The sequence below is a fragment of the Falco cherrug genome, chromosome 7 (assembly GCF_023634085.1).
Source record: "Falco cherrug isolate bFalChe1 chromosome 7, bFalChe1.pri, whole genome shotgun sequence".
Lineage (NCBI taxonomy): Eukaryota > Metazoa > Chordata > Aves > Falconiformes > Falconidae > Falco > Falco cherrug.
In genome coordinates, this window is record NC_073703.1 from 36,689,494 (window position 1) to 36,709,701 (window position 20,208).

Genomic DNA, 20,208 nt, shown 5'->3' on the forward strand with positions numbered 1-20,208 from the left:
GAACAACCCTGCCACCTCGTGGTCGCAGCACAGGAGAGGACACTGCCCACAGCACAAGAGTTTGGACAAGTCTTCGCTGAAACCAGCTGCAACAGTAGGGGGGAGAGCAGGCAGAGATCAAATTGAGGTGGCTTGACCACTTCTTCTGGGCAGAATCACTCCAAAGGAAATAAACCCTGCCTATTTAAAGGGTATTCTGCCTTGGAAAAGCTATTATTGGCAAGATGCGATGTGTACCACAGGCAGGAGAGGAGCAGAGAGCCAGAGCACTGCCGTGGTTTGTGCCCTATGCTGCACCCGCCTGGACAGGCATAAGCCTCCTTTAACACTGCTTCTAGGAACAGAGAGCACGAGTTATACAGACACAAAGGCTACTTAAAAATCACTTCATGCAGCTGAGGACATAAGAGGATTTAGGCCTCAAGTCCACCGCACCTGCAGCAGGTGAGGTAAAAGTCTAGATGCAACTGCAAGGAACACCAACCGTACCTGGAGACGCTTACTTGAATAGGAGCAAGAGAAAATACCCTGCAGTAGGGCAGGGTACCCTCCCTGAGTCGCTGGACTCCACAGTTTCTCAACTTCCCATCCGCTCACCTCCCTGTAGCTCATATTTTACTTGTATATCATCTCTTGTACTCATACCAAGGACCACAGGCTGCCATTGCATCAGAAGTCTCCTCTGGCAGCAGGGCTAGCTTAAGCACCCCCAGCCTCCAGCCACCTCTTCCCACCTGGGAACACAAATATCTGCCTGGACACCCAGGGAACCAGACTGGGAAACTGCCCTGCCTAAAAACAACCAACCCTCTCTCCTGCTGCATGCATGGGCCCTCTCACCCAAGCAGCAAGCGGTGGTCCCTGCTATTGCCAGCCCCCACTGGCTGCTCCCTTCTCTTGCAGTAGCTCCGGAGCTGCTCAAGGCCCTGAACAGCTGACCACCACCAAAGCAGCACGCTATTCACATAACCGTTTACACTTTCTATATGTTGTATACAATATAAAAATCACTTTGCTGGGAGGTTACACAAGCTTGAGAAGAGACGAGCCCTCCTAGTTCCAGCGAGGGATGAGACTAGCTCAGCCAAAAGTGCAACTCGTTCCTTGCCCTGGCACAGCACAGTGGCAGGGATGAACAGGCAGGCAGGAACAGGCACGGCCACGTAAACCAGCACTGGTGAGGGAAGAGTTACTCACAGAGTAACACCTGGAGACTGCACCCTCAGAGAGCACAGAACAAAGAATAAAATGGAGTACCCTATTGCTGGGAGATTTATCCCTTCAGAAGCCCCATACACCTTCCTTTCTCCCACCACAGCAACCAGATCCCACCCAGGTAGGGCACACTATGCAACTAGCAAAGAAACACCACATTTCTTCACCCCACCTTTCATTATTAGTTTAAATATTGCTTTTTGCATGGCCTGCATCTAAGGGCAAGTCCAAAGTTGAAACTCCACTATTAAAAGACCTGAGTCATCTGCCTTTAGATTTCGCTATACCAGCAAGAAGACTGTACTGCAGACACAGGTGTACTGACAAATCTAGCGCAGTTTTTCTAGCTTGCCAGAACTATTTTAAACTGTTTATCAGGAAAGGCCTTTTGCTAGTAGGCACATGTTACTTCTAAAGCTTTTACTAACGTTTACTAGCATATGTTCATTTCTGAAGTTGCACCCTCAGCTGACACTATCACATCAAGAAAATGTTCAATACACCATGTATATGTGTGGGGCGGTGTACTGATGAGGATTACCATAAGGAAAGCCAGCTGGCTGATTCGTTCTTGCTCTCTGCTGCTGCTCTTCAGAAAAGCCATGTGGACGGCCATTTGCAAGGACATCCATGGAGGACCCTCTGGGAAGAAAGACTGCTTCTTATACATCCAGCACATTTAACCTCCAGCTAAAAATTTACTCCACCATAGCACTGAATGCCACTTTAATGGAGGGACGGCACAGGTTTCAGTGTCTACAGAGCCCTGGGTATCAAGAGCTCAGATGTCTCCATACGTGCCACAGAAAAGGATGAGGGACATCTGGCAGGACAGCAGCAAAGAGCAAACACTACCTCTGGGACCTAGCACAATATAGGCAGAGCCACATCAGATCACCCAGTGATGTAATAATGTCTGTGACCATCCAGGATCTGAGAATGTCTATTATTCAGCAGTGCAAACCCGATCCTAAATCGGATACAGGCACTGGACTGTATTAAATGTAATTAGCCAGAGCACTTGATATTGGGTTTGGAGCCCACATAAGAACATAAAACCAGCACACATTATCTTCCGGCAGGGAGGTAATACTCACTCCCACATATGACCTTCCAAGACAGAGACAGGAAGTTATAGATAGGATAAAAGCACAGAGCACGCGCCTGAACAACAAAGTGGGTTTATAGCAGAACAGCTCTTTATATTATTCAGCACAGTGCTCTCAATTCAGTCCGAGAAGCCCTAAAGCCAGATTTATTCTGCTGTCAAACCATGGCTTGAGTTAACTCTACTGCGAGGTTATAGCCTTGGATTATATACTTCAACTACAGACAGCAACATGCCCAAAGAATGCAAGTAGCAACATTATCAATACAGTGGTGAAAAGGGTTATAATGTTTTTAAAAACTATTTGATCAGAATGTTCAGTGCAGGAGATGGCATCTTGGATTAGAAGAAACCTCCACCGTGCAGATTTTCTTACAAAAGTCATTTTTTGCACTCCTTGGGAACACCTGATCCAATGCATCCTTTCCAGAAGTCAAATTCACTAATTAAAAATAAATAATAAACACAGTCTGACACACACTGATGACAGAGTCAGTATGGGAGACCACAACTTCAGACCACTAGCAGTCTGATAGAAGGCTGCAGTATTCTACCTAGGAACATTCTCAGCTTTTATCCACATCATACTATATATGCTGAACTTCTTGGTCTGCAAAACAGTCGGTGCAGACTACCATGAAGCCTGGTCAAGCAACCTGCTGTCAGCCAGCTTCAAAACCCAGCAAGGAATATCCAGACTCAAAACCCTCTGAAGAGGGTGAAGCCTTCCACAGGGTCCATCTTCCACCCTCCAAAAGATTTTAAAAGCTCCTGTTTAAAACCAGAACTGTGATATTCCCTGTTTAGTAGGACTGCAAACTAATAAAAGCACTGTAGCAGAGCCAGGCTTCCCGAACAGCACAGGGAACTCCACTTCCCCATGACACAGGGTCTTTGTGCAGCATGAGGGCACACACGAGGGGTGTGTTGGAGCAGAATAGCCATCAGGTTAAATTACAGCTCATTATTATTGTTACCAATAACAAAGCTTATGACAAGAGAGTAGAAGCCATGCTGACCCCCTTTATAACAAATACAAAAGCAAAAGAAACGATCAATTTGTCCCCTAGCTACCTCCTTGAAGGATGTCACTTGGGCAGAAAGGAAGCATGGGGCAAGCCAGCAGGCAGTGAGAAGACGACAAGTCAGAGTCACACAGAGGAGCTGCCCTCAGCAGATGTGCCGAAAGCCGAGAGCCACTCTGAGGGGAGAGAGCCTCCAGCTGTAACTGCCCACATCCAACTCCTCGGCAGCTGGAACAGGAGAACCCTGCGATTCTGCAAGTGGCCAGGTCACAAAACCACCATTTACTATTTCAGTTACTTTTTTGCAGTCAGCCCCCTTACTTCCAAACCTAACTCTACAAGTAAAATAGTCTCAGGTGGCCTCTGCACTCAGGAACAAGTTGAATGAAATTTGCTTTCAACAAATTTAGATGAAGAATGATAGGAACTAAGCAAAAGCATCTTGAAGTTAGAGGGAAGCTATTCCTTCAGTTGTATTTTCTCAAGTATTGCCGAGATGCTTTTGTCCCTTCTGTATTTACAGTCAAAAACCTGTTTTCAGCTGTTCGGGGCTGGCCCCTTCTGAGAAGGTATGGGCCTTTCCACAACTCCACTCATTGCACTACTGCACCTGGCTGCTAAGAATGAAAAAATTAGGCCTCAAACTTGCTTTGACAGACTCAGTTTTCTTGACTTTCAGATCAGCAGAATGTGAGCAGGTCAGCAGGAAGCAGAACAACAGAGACTAACTTCCAATGCACAGAGTGCACAACCTAAAGAGAACAGCTTCTCTCGAGAGCCATTGTGGCTCTGCCCCACAGCTGTCTGCCCCATCCCTCTCCTGGAAGTTCCCATTCCTGCTTCCCGCAAGAACAGTTCTGCTTGATAAGCAGCTGCTTAATCACTTAATAAGGCAGGCCATGAACTAAGGCAACATAAATAAGTGCCTACTACAGGTTAAGGTGCAGTGGTTCATGAAAATCCTGGTACCTTACCCCACACAACATGAGCAGCTGGGCAACGAACAGAGGTTTAGGTGAAGAGCCCTTTCTCCACCAGAGATCAAAAGCTACCTAACACACAAACTCACACAGATTGCCCTGCTGTAGGCAGGCCAGCCTTTGGGAAACCCTTAACACTCAGTACACCCGTTCTTGCACCTGGTTTTGGTTTCAGACCTGCAGGAAGTAAAAGAGGCACAAACAAATGTTTTTGACCCTTCCAAGAAATCCATGCAGAAAGACAGCAAGCTTACACAGCCAGATATTGGACGACATAATCTTTATATCAGCCTCGAAACCAATGCTTTAGTGCTATGCTGACAGATATTAAGGTATCAAAAAAACCACAAAATAAGTCAACTTAGAAAAAAATAATCAAATTACAGATTCACACAGCACATGCTGAAACATGGATTACATACAGGCCCTCAGTCCTCAAGGCCGAGCCCAAGACTGAGCAGAAAAGCCTACGATAAAACAGTGTCACTAACTAGATCTTGGAGTACCAGTGCTAGGTGGTCATGGCTTTTAGCTAGGATTTAGAAGCCCCATCCTTAATAAGTTATTATGTATCACTACTAATCGTTGCAGTGCTAGAAGATTCACTACTACCCTACCATAATACAAACCTGCATAAGAAGCATGATCAGGAAGGTAATTTAACACCGAGTGCAAAATTAAGATCATAGGAAAAATAACTAGTGGGAGTGGTTCCTAGTTAGAGCAAATAATGCTACAGCAAACCCATTATGCTAAGGGAAGCCCTGTCACATGTCCTTGAGAAAGCCTTGCTGTTCTGCCTCCTGCACTAGCACCTCTGTAGAGGTTACACTCAGCAGCATATGAACTCATCACAGCAAGCTGTTACGGCCATGACCTCCTCAAGCATTCCCCACTGGAGGACATAATCACACAAGAGCTCCTCCCTGCCTGGGCACAGCTCCCATCACATCACTCTAAACATGCACTCGGTGCATTTGCTGACTAACTTTGCTCCAAGGAAAAATAAATTTTTACAAGTTAGCTTCCAGTTCCCTGATCCTTCTTATTTTTCCCTCATGGCTACAGTAAGAGACCAGGGGGAAAAAACGACCTATTCCTCTGAAATGCTCCAAGCCTGCTGTTCCCACCAAGACCAGCAAGACTGGAGTGCACCCAGCCCATCCCAGGACTGGGTCCAAGCAGTGTGAAGTAGCTACAGCTTGCTAGTTCTCGTTATACTGGTCCTACAACTCATGCAGCACCTATCGGGCTGGCCAAGACTGCTCCCAAATGTATTTTAGATCAAGGCTCGCTGCCAGGGTAACTCTTAACACAGCTATCATCACTTCATTACATCCACGTCATCTTGTCGCTAAACTTCTGTTAGGAAAAAAAAGCTTCTTCCTAGAGCCAGCACTAGGTCACTCCCAACAGCAGCAACAGTAGTGGCAGCCAGCATTTTCAAACTGGGTCATCTCCACACGTTCAGAGAAGGCCTGTTTCACATTGCAGTAAAAAGGAGGAACAAACAGGTGGCAGGAGAGAACAAGGCACATGAAGAAACTGGTGACTGCCCCCCCTCCCAGCACAGCAGCAAAAATACTTCCAAGGTAACAGCTACCTTAGATAAGACATCTTCCTGAATGCTCTCCAACATATTCTCTCCTTCATGTTTGTTTGTGGGGTTTAGGGGTTTGTTTTGGTTGCGGGTTTTTGGGGTTTTGGTTTGTTGTTTTGTTTTTTTGGGTTTGTTTGTTGGTTGTTTTTTTTTTTGGGGGGGGGTGGTGGTGGTGGTGTGTTAATGTCAGAAAAAAAACCCAAAAAATCAAAACATAATCCACTGTACCTTGAGTGAAATCCAATCCAAACACACCCCCTAATCCCTTCTAACTAAATTGCTTTCCTGGCTCCAATACAAACCACTGCTACGAAAGAGTTAAAAATCTCAATTTAAATATGCATCCAGGATCCAGAAATATCAACCTGCAGCAATAATGATGAAAGAGCTGCTCTGAGATTTCCACACAGCATTGCAACAGCAACTAGCATACCAGAAGACAAACAAAGGGGAAACTGCAGCTAAGTTTGAGGCAACTCAGCCATTTCTGGGATACACCCATAGCCTTTGAAGCCTGGTATCTTCTTTTTGCTGTTCGCAACATTGCTACTGTAAGCACCAAAAGTTGCCTCAGCTAAAATGAAAAACTGCATCCCTTTGCCTTCATCTTTTGAGCATTTTCTGAAATGCAGCAACTGCAGCTGCTGGAAGAAGTGGCCACGACTGTATTATTCCTACAGCTAAACTCAAGCAGAATCTTAAACACCAGTTCTCTCATTTCTGAATTCATGGAGTTGTATTCTTCAGCTACTGTATTTGCATCCAAGCTTCACAGCTGCCAGGTTCACTGCATAATATGAAATTTGGATTAGGGATAAACATAAACGCAATTCTGCTTTTCCATTAATCCTTTTTGCTGTCACTGGGACAGCCAACAAACTGTATGTGCTCCTTCCCTAGAAATACAAACAGCAAGATTATAGGTTTGCTTTTTTTGCTATTTTCACTTGAGTGACAAAAGAGAAGCACCTAGCTTCAAGTGACAATTATAACCCCTGAACTCCACCCCTCAGAGACCTGGAAGTCTTGGCTTCACCTGGCAGCTATTTTTTAAGGCAAACACTTTTCCTACTACCAAAAAAACCCCAAACCAAACACACCTCTACAGAAAAGTCAGGCACAAACAAGGAGAAAAACCCCAACAACAAAAGCATAATACATACACTTCTCCTTTCAAAACCTCCTGCAGCACTTAGCCAGCCACAAAAAAAAAACCAAAACCAAAACACAAACCAAAAAAACAAAACCAAACAAAAAACACACAAACAAAAAGCCAGTATAAGCTCTGCTAAGAGTTCAACAATACTTTTTTCTCTCTGGTGGCACAGACTAAGCAGCTCCCACTCTCCCATCCTGACCAAGGTGGCTGCACTCTCACTGAGCACCAACATAATCTTTCTTGGGGTTGTATTATAAACCAGGTCACAGAAACAACAGGGGTTGGAGGAGAGAGGGGACCAAAAATAAAATCACAATTCCAACTGTTCCAAGGATCCTGTTTACAGCATGATGGAGAGGAGGGCCTCACAAAGCAGCTTTGCTGATCCTTTCCCTCACTGCTGCTGCCTGGAGGAGTACCTGTGTGCAGGGCAGGGGGTGGCTCTCTGGTACCTCTGAAGCGTTAATCCCTTCCACTTCTAAATGCACCCTGTTAAATAGGGGCTTCATTTTATAAAAGGGAGATTTCAAGATCAACACTTTCCCCAGTCTACTCTCTCCCATTTGTGGTTTTCTACTTGCGTTTGTTTATTGCTAGGGCACCCGACATCCCAAGGAAATTAAGAACTGATGACAATACTCGATGGAGCTTTATGTCCCCAGAATTCACAGGACAAAATAAGCGAGCCAAGCAGGAAAGGACATGTCCAAGCAGAAGCCTTTCTTAAAACAGCTATGGCTCAGCTACACACTGAAAACAGGGACTTGCCACACAAGCATGATCAGACACTCGGCAACCTGAGAAGACAGACATTTCTCTGTCCTCTACCCTGGCAGTCATTTTAAGTTAGAAAATTCAGACAAAGGTGATTTCCAAGCTTGTGTAACATCTTAAAAAGAGAAACCAAAGAATCATCACAGCATGTTCTATACAAAGATTACCCCTTGAACTTGACAGACTGGCCACTTAAACCTGCAACCTGCCCTCAGAAATTCTAGCATTCACCTCACCTTCACAGCAGAAGACAACTACCAAAACTCACGCTCACCCAAGGGCGGCTGTTGACACACAAAGGACCAGAACGCACTTACAGGCTTAGTTGGCACATAGGCTTTTGAGATCCTGAATACCAACTCATAGCTTCTTAGGGTGGAGCACCACTGCTCCACACTCCCAAACCGTTATCCAGCCTGTGGCACAGTTAACTATACCTTGCCCATCCAGACACCACAGGGTTAATATCCTTAGTAACCATAGCAACCAGCACTTTTCCTCCATCAGAGCCTCAGCTGGCACATTGCTGCCTTCCCAGCATCAGGTTTTGCAGCACATTTAGGGACCCTCCCTTTCCCCCCAGCCACAGGGTCTGCCCAAGCGCATTCACGAGGATGTTTGAGCACTCACTGCTTCACCTAGTTCTGGCATTCCTGTCACCACATCCCCTGGGCACTTCAATCTCCCCTCCTTGGCACTTCTACCTCCCCCCCGCAGGGGGTAGGAGCCTGTCTAAATTCTCTCTACATGCACCAAGGCAGGCATAATGTAAAGCAGGGAGCCAGCTGCAGCCTCCCAGGAAGAGATGCCACTGGGTAATGGAGGGACAGACTAGGGGAATGTCCACAGTTGACATGCCAATCAACCATCAGGTCAAACAGAAACAGCACTGCAGGAACAGGGGACACAGCTGCCATCCATGACCCACTGTCCCACGGGTATTAGGGACAGTGCCTGCCTTTTCAGTGACGCTCCATAAGCTGCAAATGCACTGGAGACACCCACCAAGGCATCAGTGAGAAACCAAAACTCCCATCTAACAGCACACGTTTTGTCAGAAAAATTACTTTCAAAACAGAGTTTATCACTAGCAAAACAATACACCTTTCTCCTCTTGTAGTTCACCTTTGAACTGCAGATGTATAGAAGCAACCATCACATCCTATTGCCTTGCCTGATTTCCATCTCTCACTCCTGGGCAGCTGCAGCATGCCAGCACTTGCTCATTTCTAAACCAACCCAATGTCATTTTCATGGTTCCACCCATTGGCGTACTTGGCACAGAGAGAGACACTGCTGTTTTATTAATAGCTTCATGCTGGCCCAGCTCTTCCCTGTGCAGGGTTTCCACAGCATCGTTACAATGCATTTTTCGCTATTCCCCCTCCTTCCCCAGGTGCCACTCAAAGAGAGCAGATGCCTGTCTTCCACCAAGCTGTTCCTGCTCCTCAATGTCACCTTGCTCAAGACATCACTCTTCCTCCTCTCCCCCTGCCTCTTTCCCCACCCTCTGTGACAGAGTCCCAGCAGCCAGAACAACTGCCCTCTGTGGCACCAATCCTCAGACAGCCTCTCTGGAGTCTCAGTTTGAGAGCAAACTCTTTGTAAGAGGTGCGACACCAGCCACAGCACACAGGGTTATTTGGAGCAGAGCTGGAAGGGGAGCACAGTTATTTTAAGTCCAGTAGTTCTCTAACAGCACAATGACATTTCTTTTTTTCTTCTTCAAAAGAGACCAGACAAACTTTCAGCGTTGAGCTAACTTTATGAACTACTCACCAATAGTGGCAATTGCTATGCAAGTAAACCCCTCAAAGGCAGAAGTCTGGCAGTAGAGATGGAACACGCTGGCAGCATTCAACTTTGGAATTAATATGGGCACAGCAGTGGTTTGTACCCAGGATTAATGGTTAACAAGGCACAGGATAAAAAAAGCGATCAGTGTGCCAATATATACTTTTGTTATAATTTTCTCTACCATATCCATCATTTTTAGCATCCGAACAAAAGGTTTGCCCAATGTGACCAGAACACTGCTCCAGCATATATGGCGCATGGGACCCAAACAAGCTTTAAGTAATTGTATGCACCTGCAGCATAAGGTATGTAGATATCCACCAAGTCTTGGCTGACACACTGCTCTTTCCAGGATTTGTTTTAGCAACTTACAGAGGACCCTCCTACAACCTCCACCAGTTTGGCCAGCCCTCTGCCGAACCCATCAGCATGCACTGCTCTGAGCATCATCACAGATCTGCTCACAGTGTTTTGTAGCACAGAATGACCTTTAACTGAGGTGGCTTCCAAGAGCTTCCCTGATTGCACAGAACTGTCATGGTCATGAGAGCTACCAGTTCAGTCTAAGCAGAGAGCTAGCATGTGCTGCACTAACTTCCACCTTCGCATAAAGCCCCAGCCGCAGGAATAGAGAAGAATAGTGTGACAGAGTTCAGCACAAGAACAGGCACAGGATGGATTAAAGGCTTTGGAGTACAAATGAAAGTAAACAGACACAGACACCAACGTGGTGCTGAGCAGGATTTGTTCAGGTACACTTCAACCTGAAAAGCAATATTGAGCATGTATGTGCTAGCTAGGATTTACAGTACTTACAGCCCAAGGGGTTACACCAGCCTCCTGGAGACCACAGCTCCTTCTACTTGCAACTTCACACCATTGATGATTCCCCCCACCAAGGATAACATACACCATCAAAAATCCATAGTTTGAAAAGGCACCAAGAAATAGAAAATCCATCACTTCCCTGGATAACTTCCAATAGTCAATCACAAAAGAAACCCCCACACACTAGACATTTCATTTCAGTCCACGTGGACTTATTTTGCAGCCATCTATTTGTATTTGTATTATGCATATCTCTTACTATGTCAAAATTTCCCTTTGAGAAAATAATTTACAATAGCCCCCTTTCAGTCTCTTTTCAGTAAGCTAAACAGATGGAGTTTGCTTCATCTTCAGTTTCCAGAACATTTCAGTAGCTCCCATCTCCATCCTTTGCTCACTTTTTCAACACTAAAACCACTCTTCTGAGATCCATTTTCCTGGATGCTGCTGGGTGCAGAGGCAGAAAACTGTCCCAGTGACTACTTCGCTCTCTTTACACCCACATCATCCATTGGGGTCAAGACGACACTGGGAAGCTTTGTCAAATTACCTGCCCACTGTGCCCCCAAAATCACTTTCCAGGCCAGTTCTTTCCAAACATCAGCCTTGATGCAAAAGGCCAGAGCTTTCAGTACTGAGATTCATAACTCTGCAGTTGGGTGATTAAGAGCCCACTGCAGTGGCATCAGCCCAAGTTCAGAAAAGACCCGAAGCACTCTACAAGACTATCAGCAGCATTCATTTTATTTACCATCCTGTCAGTCTATGCCTCATCCTCAGTTTCTCTCCACAGCAATTCCTATGAATTCCCAGTATCACTGATGAAAATGTTGTCATCATTGGTCCTCTCCGACATCCCCAAAGAGTCCATTTAATTAGGATTCACTATCAACAATGCCAAGACTTGTCAGTGAATGAAAGAGTAGCTGAAGAGACCTCCTGTCCCCTGATGTTCTTTCATCATAAACCATAAAACAGATTAGGGAACTCTGCTTGTAATACATTTAAGTGCTCTCTACCACTGTAGAGCACTGGTATTTTGGAGAAGGTTCCCATCTTCTGAAAGGAAAGGGGATTGAATCAAATTCATGTAATCAATGCCTAACAGCTGGCTGGATACATTAGAGCCATAAAGTTATTTCTACCGATCAATCCATTTCTAATCTCAAAAAGAACAAAAGCAGGTACCTTCAGCAGGATTTGTTTCTCACAGTTTAAGTAATGCCAGGTAGAGACAGGAATAACTGATACCTTTTGGTAGTGTCAGCTCAAATTGACACAAAGCAATGACCAACCAGTCTACTCTTATTTACCCTGTTCTCTCATTCCCTGCATAGCTGCCCTCCCTCTCCCCATCTCCTGGAGTTTTCCTGCCACCCCAAGGTCCCCCCTCAGTCACATCTTTCAATGCTCCTTTGTTTTTTTACTACTACTAGATGTTAAATTCCACAACTCCATCCCTCTTACATCAATTAGGCATCTGGGAGGTATTTTGTGTGTCACACACAGTGCAAGAGCATCATACTTCTCTCCTCCAAACACCATATAAAATATTTATTAATTTTTCCCTGGTTTTTTGGAAGGTGAAATCACTGATGAGCCTACACTTTTATCAAAATTTTGAGTCCTTGGGGAATTTCTTCTTGCCCTCATCTCATATTCAAATTGTTTTCCCCAACATTAGTGTACCAGCAACAGTCAACTGCCACCTGGTTTCTATTCATCAATGTCATGGTACATTTTTAATTACCTCTTAGGTTCATGCCATCTTCTTAGCAAATATTATATCCTTTTTATGCTCTAAAATATCCTTGCATAATTTTGTGCCAATTGCCACAGGATATTCAGTCACAGATTATCTTACTCAATTCCACGTATCTTTACTACTTTTCCTCCTCCATCCTATTCCCTCCCCAAGAAAACTCTTTCCTATCCAGGAGGAGTTAAATGTTCCAAAGCTGAGCTGAGATTCAGAAGACTCTCAGACTTGAGAGGCAGTTACAGGAATCCTCTGTCACAGGCAACCCATGAACAGTCATTCCTTTCAGTGGAGACAACAGTTCCTTGCTCTTATACCTTTTTAGAGATTTTTAGCTGTAGAGAACTGTCAAATATATCCCTCTCCTCATCAGTCTTTAGTTCAGCGTCCAACAGTCAGCAGGGAGCAGACAAGACACTACCGGTAGGAGAGAAGGCAGACACGATCCCTGCAAAGCCCTTTTTAGCTGTAGATCACAGTATCATCATCCTTCTGTAATTTAAGGGCAACTTGCTCCGTGGAACAAATGCTCCAGGGCAGAGTCCAGCCCTTTCATGACAGAGCCAGTTTGTGCACAATCTTTGCTGCATTAATTTGCAAATGCCACTACATCCTCACAAGTGTCCTGTGATCCATCTTAGCCCTTCGGTCTAGGATATAAGCAGGTATCAACTTAACAGTGCCACTACAAAAAACTTCAGAGAAACAGGAAAGCAAGATTCTTATTCTTGGTCCCAGAACCAGAAAGGAGAAAAAAGGTACAAGCACAAAATCAAAAATAGCTCCTTTCAGCTCCCTCCCCTAAAAGGACTTAGGTTTAGTTACAGCATTAAAACAGCAGCCCTTTAATCAAGGAGTCCTACTTATTCATGAGGAGAACTGTAGCCAGACAAACCTTTCAAACACTAGTTCTGCCATCTGGCAGCAGCACTGAGACTTGTTTCCAGGCACAAACAGAACACTGGTAATTGCCCTCACGTGGAATTCCAAGGCAATGCAATTGTTCTGGCATTTAAACCTCGACGGGCTCCAAATGTGGATTTTATTTGTGTCTTTGTGGGAAAAAAGCTACTACTAATTACCATATTCCTCCCCCCCCCCCCCCCCAAACTTCTCATTTTGATCTCCCCAGCTATTTCTGTCATCTTCTACAGCACCAGCAGCAAAAAAGCAGATTGTGTAGGCCCATGGATAAGTATCTTAAAGAATTCATTCCAAGGAAGAAAGTGTCATATTTCTCCTGCTTTCCCTGCCTCTGTGGATATGATGCTCTAAGCAGCTGTCCAGTGGGGAACAAAGCTCTTCTGGGAGATTGCTTTGTAGGCTTTTCTTTTCTCAAGTTAATTTCAAATCATAATGGAAAGGTTGCAGACATAACCTCGCTACTGAAAGTGGCAACTTTGTATTCTTAAAGTGATGTATTTAAGGGAAGGGGGGAATCAAAGTGTTTGAAGAGACTTACATTTTGCTTCAGACAGATTCTGGTTAGGTGACCAGACGAGCATGCCGAGATTCTCTCTCTCCTGACTTCGCCTGGCAAGTTTAGCTTAAGAGAAAACAGACAAACCAAGTTACAGAGAAAGTAATTTCAGATGTAAAACAGATACAAAAATGACTTATCACACATCTGCAGTTTTTAATCAAGATACAAAACCCATCCACTGAGTTAAAACCCCATCTTCCCATTCAGACCCGAGGCTCTTCCTTGTTTCTTCAATGCATCACCCCCTATGTAACATGACAGATACCGCACACTCACTTTCATGCAGTACAGTAAGAAGCATATGTTAGGTCTAAATTAAAAGTTAATTAATGTTTCTCTTCCAGCCTACTTGATTATTTTTCTTCCAGCCATCATTAAATGAAAAGGGAGGAGCTAGGCCCAAGCAGCAGGTTCCAAGCCCTTGACATCATGAGGCTGTACTGTGCAGCTAGATTAACACTTTTGGTAGACACATACATGAACCTCACAATTCCACTTCTGAGCACCTCCTCCACTGTGCCAACAGCCCTTCTATGCCTCCACCTCCACACACAGACAGGAACGCCCACCCAGATGACACTGGGTCCCCCAGATCAGAATCAGGTTCCCTGCCTCAATCGCTCCAGAGAAATTCTTGTGCATTTACACTCACACTGTCTGATCACCCACACAGAGACAGCAAGTCCGTTTTTAACCAGCTTAACACCTGGTTGGCATGAGAGCTCCGAAAGTCTCAAGTGAAGAACCACAGCTTCACGTAGTCTGAAAGAGCAACCTCAAGCTATGGTACGTTTCAACAGCAAGTTCTTGTGAATCTGCTGCTGTTTGGTCACAAACAGTCAAAAGATGAGGAGGAGGATGAGAAGAGCAAGAAACTTGCTCCGTTGAGTCAGCAAGCACACAGCCAGCTCAACTAACCGCCCTGGCCAAGAGAAACTTGCAGGTCTTGTTATGAACGAGTGCCTACAGTACAACCTCCACTACAAAACATCACATAACTCTGAAGTTTTATGCAATATTTCAACACAATGCTATTTTCTCTGCACTGTGCAATTAGACATACAACCACCACTTCGTGATGCATTAAACAAACAGGTCAGAAAGTTCCAGTAACACGAAAATACATTACAGTGCTATGAATGCTCGTGCTTTGACTACATTTTTAACCTGAAATTTGCTCAGCTAAGAACAGTCAGGGTTTAGACGACAAAAAATATTTTATGATTATATTTAAAGCACAAATAGCACGTATTAAAAATAACCAGTTGTCAGCAACATATTTACATTGAACTAACAAGGTTTTTTTATTACAAACAGCGTGATTATCTTTCAGTTTGTTGCTTTTTTAAATAAGGTTAGCAACTGCAAATACAAGATACTTTGTGCACTCTGCATGTTCATTATTTTCTACTCTAGACAGAAAAACAGGAGTGAGAAGAGACAGCCTCTGGTGGCAAGAAACAGTGTTGGAGACCAGGCCTACAACAGAACACAAAGGGTACGTGAATTTAAAATTAAAACTTCACTTAAAAAAAAAGTCTTGGAACATTAATTGAAAGTTAATTTTTATTTTCTCCCTTATTTCAAGTCCAGGTCATGAATGCAAAGAAAGAGGCAATCTTAAGCCTCCCCTTTATCAATTTTTGCTCCTCACTCTCCCTATCCAGGATGGCCTGTCCTACTGAAGTCTAGCACAGGGTTTGTAACGCAGAAAGAAGTCTCTCTCCTCACTTTGCATTACACTGAACAGCACATTTCCATGCCATAAAAATACTTAGAGACAAAAATAATCAGTCCAGTCTCCAGAAATTAAACACTTTCCACCCAAACCCCAACACACCCCTAGTAACCCCACTGCAGCTCAGAAACCTAATGCCTACATTCTGCCAGTGAGGCTTAACACACTAGGCAAATTGTCAGCCTGGCTTTACCACAGTCTCACTTGCTAAACTGGCAAAACCCACCTAACTCCGGAAAAGTTTTCTCCTAGTTTAGCAGGCTGAACCTCCTCCCTGACAAGCCAGGCACACATCTCAACCTGGCTGTCCCTTTCAGGAGCAGAGAGCACTGCTAGCTCAACTCACCCACAGTAAGATGGTGAGTTTCACCTCCCACGGTTAAAACCCCAAGTTACGCTTTGGGGCATTGCAGAGGGAGTGCCACAGCCTTCCTGGCTGTGAACGGCAGTGAGCCCTGGAAGGTGACAACCAATGCAGGGAGGTACTGCGGGACCACATGGTGCCCCAGCAGGGTTAGTGAAATGTGTTCTTCGTCCTCCATCACAGCTCCCCCTGAACATCTCAGGTTAGGAGCCCCCTCCTTCCAGCCCCACATCCCCTCCCTATAAGCCAGAGCAGCCACTCCCTGGGCCTCACACCCAGAACAAGAACCCCCTGCAGATGCTAGGCTTCATGCAGTCCTCGGGGACCCCCCTTCTGCCTAGTTCCCACAGCCCAGCTTCTTCCCCCTCCCAGCCTCTCGGTAGCATCAACCAGCCAAGTCACACTGCACTTGCAAACCAATGTGAAGCAGCACCGCTGGTATTCCCACAACATCTCTGCCACTCTGGCTCTCCACCCAAGCCCACACCTGTCCACCCTCAGCCCTCATTCCTCCACAGAGGCAGAGGCCAGTGCAAGGCACACAGCAGAGAAGTTAAAACTCATGCTTCTCTGCAAAGGACAGAAGCACCTAAAGACCAACACACAGAGAAGGGGAGGGGGGGTGTTCTCAAACATCCCTCACTAACATCAGGGATGACTTTGCTTGCCACTCGGCCCTTTCACCTTCCAGCAGCACATCCTCCCCATCACCCCTTCTCAAGCCCACAGCCCCCACGTTTACTGTCACACACACAAGGCAGACTCAACAGGCATTCTCCCAAGTCCAGTGTTGACCCCATCATAAATACAAGCAGAACAAGTATTCTCGCTATGTAATGTAGCAAGGACAAGCTTAAGAGCTTGCTCAGAGTTTGGAAGCATGTTGAAATTATTTCAGAGCAGCAGCCACAAGAGAAGGAGCTTTGAGCAGAACAGTTATTACATCCTCCTTCCTGCATCTTTCCAAGCACAGCTGCAAGGCTCACCAACACAGGGGAATTCCTTTCCCTGTCCCCTGCTTCTGGGCAAAGGATACCTGGGTGCATTCAAACACTCAACACTTCAGTGAAAAAGCTAAAGAGCTAATTCAATTTAACTCATTATGTATTTCATCTTAAAATAGCCACGTATGGAGGGTGAGGGTTACTCTTTTTTAGGGGAACAGATCAATTCAGGATCAATGGGGTTTGCTTGTTTAAGCAACTACAGTTAAACCAGTGCAACCTGTCTTCAGAGAAGCTTGTGTATTGGCAGACAAGATGATCTGACATTTCAGTTAATACTGCACTTTCATCTAGCCTACCCAACAGGTATTTTTACGTCTCTGCCACAGCCATTAGCTCCCTATCACAGTTGTTGTGAGAGCAAACACTCTTGTAATCACTGTCCCATTTGTCCCAAGTATGAGAGGAATCATGGATTCTCCCTCCATCCCCAAAAGGAAGACCTACTACAAGCAGCACCCTCTACATTTTTTTGTTCCACTGTCAGAATTTACAGGGCATGCAAGCTCTCATTTGTCTGTACCCAAGCAGAGGTGTACCACAGTATCATGTTGCTTTTTCCACAGCAGTTCCCATCCTTCTTCTCTTCTCTCATCACCAGTGCATACCCCTACCCCATGGACTACACACCGAAACACAGGAGGGAGCAGATCCAGGTTACAACACACTTTGTGAAAAAAAGGTTTTTTTAAGTTGGTCCATTTACAGATGTGGTTTTCTGCAAAAGCTCAAACAGTTCAACTGCAAGGGAGGAGATGAGGCAGAGCAGAATACTCGTATACCAATATTATTCTAAAAAGAAGTTGGGGGGGGGGGGGGGCTTTCTCTCCGCCCACCCCCCCACCCCCACCCACCCCCCCCGGCACCGTGAGGACACATCTCAAGACCAGCATGCAGTTGACCACACAGTGCGTAGGAATATATTGACCTGCACAACAGAAAGACAACACTGCCATTGAAGTTCCTGTCATTTCTACCTGTAGGCTGAAGCTCTCCATCCTCAGGCTGCCCATGCTAAGGCACAGGCCGGGCACATGCAAAAGCAGCACGCTGCAAGACATGAAACCCTGACGGCAGCAGCTATGGCTCTTCCCCAGCTTTTGGAAAGCCATTGCAAGACTGCCCTACAGAAAAAAAACAAGAGAGGTGTTTCAACCAGCAGCGCTCAGTTCAGACTCCAAGAGGTACTAAGCTCATTTAAAAAAAAAAAAGATATCTTGACTGAGCCTTTAAAGCATGTCTTTTCCCTGCTGTGAAGGTTACTACATGATACAATTTCACTCCCCAACATCTGTCTGGCCAATCAATTTCCACTTGCATACAGAAAGATGTCAGTCCTGCTCTCCCACTACCACCCACAAAGTTTAAAGCCTCAGGGGTAAATCCACCTTAGACCCCATACCTGAATGATCCCAGCTCACACAGGAGAAGGAGAACAAAGAGTAAAGCGAGCACAAAGAGGGGTTGGTTTTTTGGTGGGGTATTTTTTTTTTCCTTTTCAACTTAAATAAAAATCTCACCAAACCACAATCTTAAAATCCACTCCCTTCCCCCCAGAGCCACACTCCTCTGCTGCAATTAGCTCAAGCCAGAGAGCAGAGGGTCAGCCTTGCCAGGACCCTCTGCAGAAACAGAAGGGAAAAGCTGAACTTCCAAGTTCCTTGCACATAACTTCTTAAAGGACGCCAAGTCCTAAATACCCTTATGAGTCCTCTGATGTGTGTATTACCTTAAACCCTGGGTCTGGACCCCCTCCCTACACCACGAAATGCACATGCATCTCCTCACATCTGAGGGGTTCCTCTGTAACTTTACATTTTCTCAGGCAAACCCAAGTTGTACTGGTGCTGGAATCAGGACTGTATGGATTAGCTCAGTGTTGAACATGCTGCACAATTTGTCATCATGAATACGTTTGTGTTGACATGAAACCACAGGTCTTTGTTCATGCTCTCTCCGGAACATTGCAAGAGAGCCAAGACATGCATGCCTGCCCTGCAGACTCCTCAGCCACCACACTCAGCGGAGCTGCTGCGAATGGATGACAGAGCAGGGCTGAAAAGCAACAAGTGAGCTTCTCTCCCCACCTCTACCAGGGTGCTGTGAAGTCAGGATACCTGACAAGGAAAGGAAAACGGGCCACTGTACTGCACAGGTGAAGTCCCCCCCTAGAGATCTGAGTACCTTCCCCATCTTTCTGACCCCTCCCCGACTTCAAGTTAGCCATGAAGCAGCTGGCATCTGTACAGAAGGAAAGCTGTGCCCAGCAGTAATACCACTCCATCCCACCTGAATCTCCTTTTGGTGAGCTGAGCTAAGAACGTCTGAAGAGCTGTGTCAAAAAGTCAAAGGGTGAAGCCTGCACTTCACAGCTTGAATCTGTCCAACACCTCACCACTTCTGATGGGAGAGGAGGTCCTGCTCAGCCAGCATTTCTCTGCTCTCCTGACACATGCTCACTGCCTCTCCCCGCCATCCTGTGTTGACTCTGGCATTTATCCCTCCAAGCCAAGCACATTTGTTAAAAGTAACCTGGCAAAATAGATAGCAAACAACATTTTTCCCAGTTATTAAATCAAACCAGCTGGCTGTAAGATAAGACAAACAGCCAAGCGGGTGCACAGGGAGCGGCATGCTCATGTAGACAGGGGCCTCTCTGCCTTCACCCCAATGCAATGGTTCACAGCAGCACCACTACAAAGATGAGAGAGGCTGTTTCCCCTTCCACCAACACCTAACTTGACAAACCAAACCAGGGGATGTACCTGAGCTTATGAAAAAGAACCCAAACACAAAACAGTAATCCAATAAAAAAAGCTGTTACTTATCAGTTACTAGGTTTCTACCCCATATCCTAAGAGACCAGGAAGGGGAATAAGGAAGCAGGAATAGGCAGGACATCTCCATGAATCACAGCATCAGTTTAGGCTGCCTTAAGAACCGTTGGGGGAATGACAGCATACATGAAGGCAACAGAGCTTGCCAGCAATCAGGACCCCAGTGCTGCACAGCTCCAGCCTGATGGATCCCATTTTATTTTTCTTCTCTGAGTTAGAGAAGAAACACGCCAGAATAAACTCTGTGGGAGCAGAGGCCTCTCAAAGAGCCACCAGTCACTCTGTGGCCTATTATTTTGCTTCTGTGCAAGGCAGCAGTGCCAGCTTCCACTTGAGCTCATGCACCTGAGGGAGTTGCTCCATCTCAGAGCTGTCCCCCAGGATGCTGCACATTCCAGCTCCAGCTGGTAAGCCATTCAAGAGTGCTTTATGCTTTGCTTTTGGTACCTATACTGACCACTTGGAGAAACAATCCTTGCCTCCTGCAGATGCCAGGACACTTTGCTCTCAGCTCCATCCTGCCCAAGTCGGGGTGAA

The 20,208-nt window shown here is 45.6% G+C and overlaps 1 protein-coding gene across 1 annotated transcript in view; it reads right to left on the minus strand.

The window, feature by feature from the left end:
- Positions 1-20,208, minus strand: part of RCOR1 (REST corepressor 1) — an 89,822-nt gene that overhangs the window by 33,328 nt on the left and 36,286 nt on the right. Inside the window, exon 3 of the mRNA XM_055715943.1 lies at positions 13,708-13,791. Within this exon, the coding sequence (XP_055571918.1) occupies positions 13,708-13,791 (84 nt within the window). The remainder of the gene's footprint in view (positions 1-13,707; positions 13,792-20,208) is intronic.